This window comes from Frankliniella occidentalis, unplaced genomic scaffold (genome assembly GCF_000697945.3).
Source record: "Frankliniella occidentalis isolate FOCC.00 unplaced genomic scaffold, Focc_3.1 Scaffold45, whole genome shotgun sequence".
NCBI classification, from domain to species: Eukaryota; Metazoa; Arthropoda; class Insecta; order Thysanoptera; family Thripidae; genus Frankliniella; species Frankliniella occidentalis.
The window spans coordinates 22,533-25,475 of NW_026267175.1; the positions used below are offsets into that span (position 1 = coordinate 22,533).

At 50.3% G+C, this 2,943-nt stretch overlaps 1 protein-coding gene across 1 annotated transcript in view; it reads right to left on the bottom strand.

The window, feature by feature from the left end:
* Nucleotides 1-64: 64 nt before the first annotated feature.
* The window catches only part of LOC127749318 (uncharacterized), a 3,972-nt gene continuing 1,093 nt past the window's right edge, over nucleotides 65-2,943 (bottom strand). The window contains exons 3-4 of the mRNA XM_052267044.1: nucleotides 742-1,307; nucleotides 65-626 (exon numbers count right to left, since the gene is read on the bottom strand). Of these exons, the coding sequence (XP_052123004.1) occupies nucleotides 106-626; nucleotides 742-1,102 (882 nt within the window). The 5' untranslated portion in view covers nucleotides 1,103-1,307 and the 3' untranslated portion in view covers nucleotides 65-105. The remainder of the gene's footprint in view (nucleotides 627-741; nucleotides 1,308-2,943) is intronic.

Below are 2,943 nucleotides of genomic sequence, written 5' to 3' on the forward strand. Positions count from 1 at the left end.
TATAATGGAATGAATTGTGCATTTATTTATTGATTGACACGTTGAACAAAATCAATTCCGTCATGTGTATGCATAGTGAATAATTCACAACACGGAAATAATAATTCAATGTTGTACATCGTTGATGTGAACCCAACAGCATCGTTCGATGGCAGCGTGCGCCTCTGGGGAGGGACACTCGTCTTTTGGGTGCGCGAAAGTTCCTAACAATTCGAATTCATCCACATCTTTGTGACAGCTTAGCTTGCACACGTCGCACATGTTTCTGAATGCGCGGCAAGACACGTATTGTTGCTCCACGTGGAGCAAGGGGTTCCTCGACATGAGCGACTCGAGTTCCTCACTGTGCAAGAACGCGTGAGCGCAAATATCATGAGTCGCCTCAAAGGCTCGTATCTGAAGGCTCCGCAGGGACGGGGCAGTGACGGGGGTGATGAGGCGCAGCAGCATGTCCGGGTCCTGGTCCATGTTAATCTCGAGCCGTCGCAGGGATGGCAGCGAGGGCAGCGCGGACCCCAGCTGGCCCAGGATGAGGTCATGACTTGCTCCCTCGACTTCGATGAACAGCACCTCCACTTGTGACCGTCCAGAAGACGCGAGGGCACCAATAAGATCGTCAGCGAAAACTGTTAGAAAAAATTAATAGTTGAAAATCAACAGCGAAAGTATAATTAATTTTGTTTGCACCACATGCTGTCTCTTTTACAAACATGTTGTCATTATTTTCAGCAGTAAACTTACTCTCAATAATGTCACCATCTTCATCAACATCAACATCATGAAGAAAGTGGAGATGAAGGGATCGGAGCTGGTGGGCGCTGCGGAGGAGCTCCAGAGCCCCGTGTTCGTGTTCCTGACTGACGGACTCTACTTCGGCATCCACGGTGAGCTTCAGCGATCGCAACGACTTGCACGCGGCCACCTCCCTCAGCCCGGGCATCAGGCGGGAGGTCAGCTGGCGGAGGTTAGGCATGCCGACCAGCAGGCGGAGCGGCGAGAGGGCGGCGTCGACGTCGATAGGAAAGAAGGCGGCATCGATAGGAGAGAGGTCGGCGCCTATGAAGCTAACCGCCTCAAGGGTGGCGGCGTGCCCGGCCAGCATGTAGTTGCAGAAGGCCACCGTCCAGGGCAGAACATCGCAGGTGAAGCTCTTCAAGGACGGCGCGATGGTTCCACGCTGCCCGATGGTGGGCGCAACTTGCACGCCCCAGCTGTCTTGAACGCCGACCGTGACCGCCTCGAGGCCGCGTGTTGAAGCCAGCGCCCCGAACAGCAAGTCGATGCTGTCTTCGTTCAGAGTGCGCGCCCTGAAAAAAGTAAGTGTTAAAGTGCACCTGCAGTGGAAGTCAAGTGGTATTAAGGAACCAAGTTGACAAAAGTTGCATAGTAGTTGTTAAGAAGTGTTATTCAGAGGGCTAAATGGCAGTCCCCAAGGGACTTCGGGACAAGACATGACAGCGAAAAATATGGAGACTCGGGTCTATATTAAAGTAATATGCACCCCGACCTCTGGGCAAGTCCAGGAAAAAAGGCGATTTGTAAGCGACTGACAGGAGCTACGTTGTTCTCCAATACTTGTCTAGACTCGCCATCTACAGACGCGTCTAGCCATGTTTTTACAAAACCGTAACACCTCTCAGGCCCCCACAAATCGCGTAACGTACAGACACCCCTGCTGCCACTCGGGGGCCATTTACACAGCCTCATCTCCTTGCCTCTCTACTTAAGGGGGGACCTTTCGAAAAAACAAGTTGTCCGATTTCGATGAAATTTTACATGGCCGTTCTGTACTACAACATGAGTGTAAATACAAAATTTGAGCTCTCTCACTCAAATAGAAGCTGAGATATTGAACGTTAAAATTGGCCAAAACAGCCTCCACTATTGTAACTCTCATTGGACTCACAAAAGTAAGATCGGTCATCTACGACCAGAATCATAGAGGGGAAGGATGTCCGAAGGGTTTATGATCCCTGAGATTTCTGTAATGGCGAAAGAAGTTGTTCAAAATGGTGTTCAAAAAAGGCCCAATTTTATGTTGTCGAAAACGGGGAGTGGACGAGGCCTTTTTGCTTTCGGACTGATCATAAACCCTTCGCGCATCTTTCCTCTACTCAGAGGTGTTTTTATTTTCGCTCTGCGATGAATACTTTCGGAGCGAGAGTTACAATAAGATGAGTCGTTTTTAGGGCCATTTAGTGATATTCAAAATTCGCGGTGCGTCTGGCCGCGCCCGACTGGTGGCGCGGTGACAGACAGCGGTACTGCGTCGGGACCAGGTAGGGACGGGCTGCGGACGGTGGTCACTATGATGGGTTTACGACAGCTGACGGCAAACAATAGCCCTGTCGCTGCAGCTAGCTGCAGCCGACCCGGGCGGCTTGTGCAGCGCGGCGAGGACGTGCCTGCTCCGGGCCCCGGGCCTGGGCCTGGGCCTGGGCTCAGTCTCGAGGCCTCATCCCGGCTGCTGTGTCAGGGAGATTGGATGATTCAAATTGTCTCCTTCGTTTATTGTAACTCTCGCTCCGAAAGTATTTATAGCAGAGCGAAAATAAAAACACCTCTGCGTAGAGGAAAGATGCGCGCAGGGTTCATGATTAGTCCGAAAGCGGAAAGGTCTCATCCACTCCCTGTTTTTATCAACTTAAAACTGGGCCTTTTTTGAACACCGTTTTGGACAACTTCTTATGTCATGACATGCATTGCATGGACCATATGCCCTTCGGACATCCTTCCCCTCTAGGATTCTGGTCGTACATAGCCGATGTGACTTTTCTGAGTCCAATGAGAGTTAATTGGTGTTATAATAGCAGATGATATTTTCTAATTTTGAAGATACTGGTGCAAACCCTTATATTACTGGAAGCGGCTCAACCTCCTCTACATGATTCCATTCCCCAAAATATTCTAAGTATGATATTTGAACAAGGTGTTCGGCCCGTG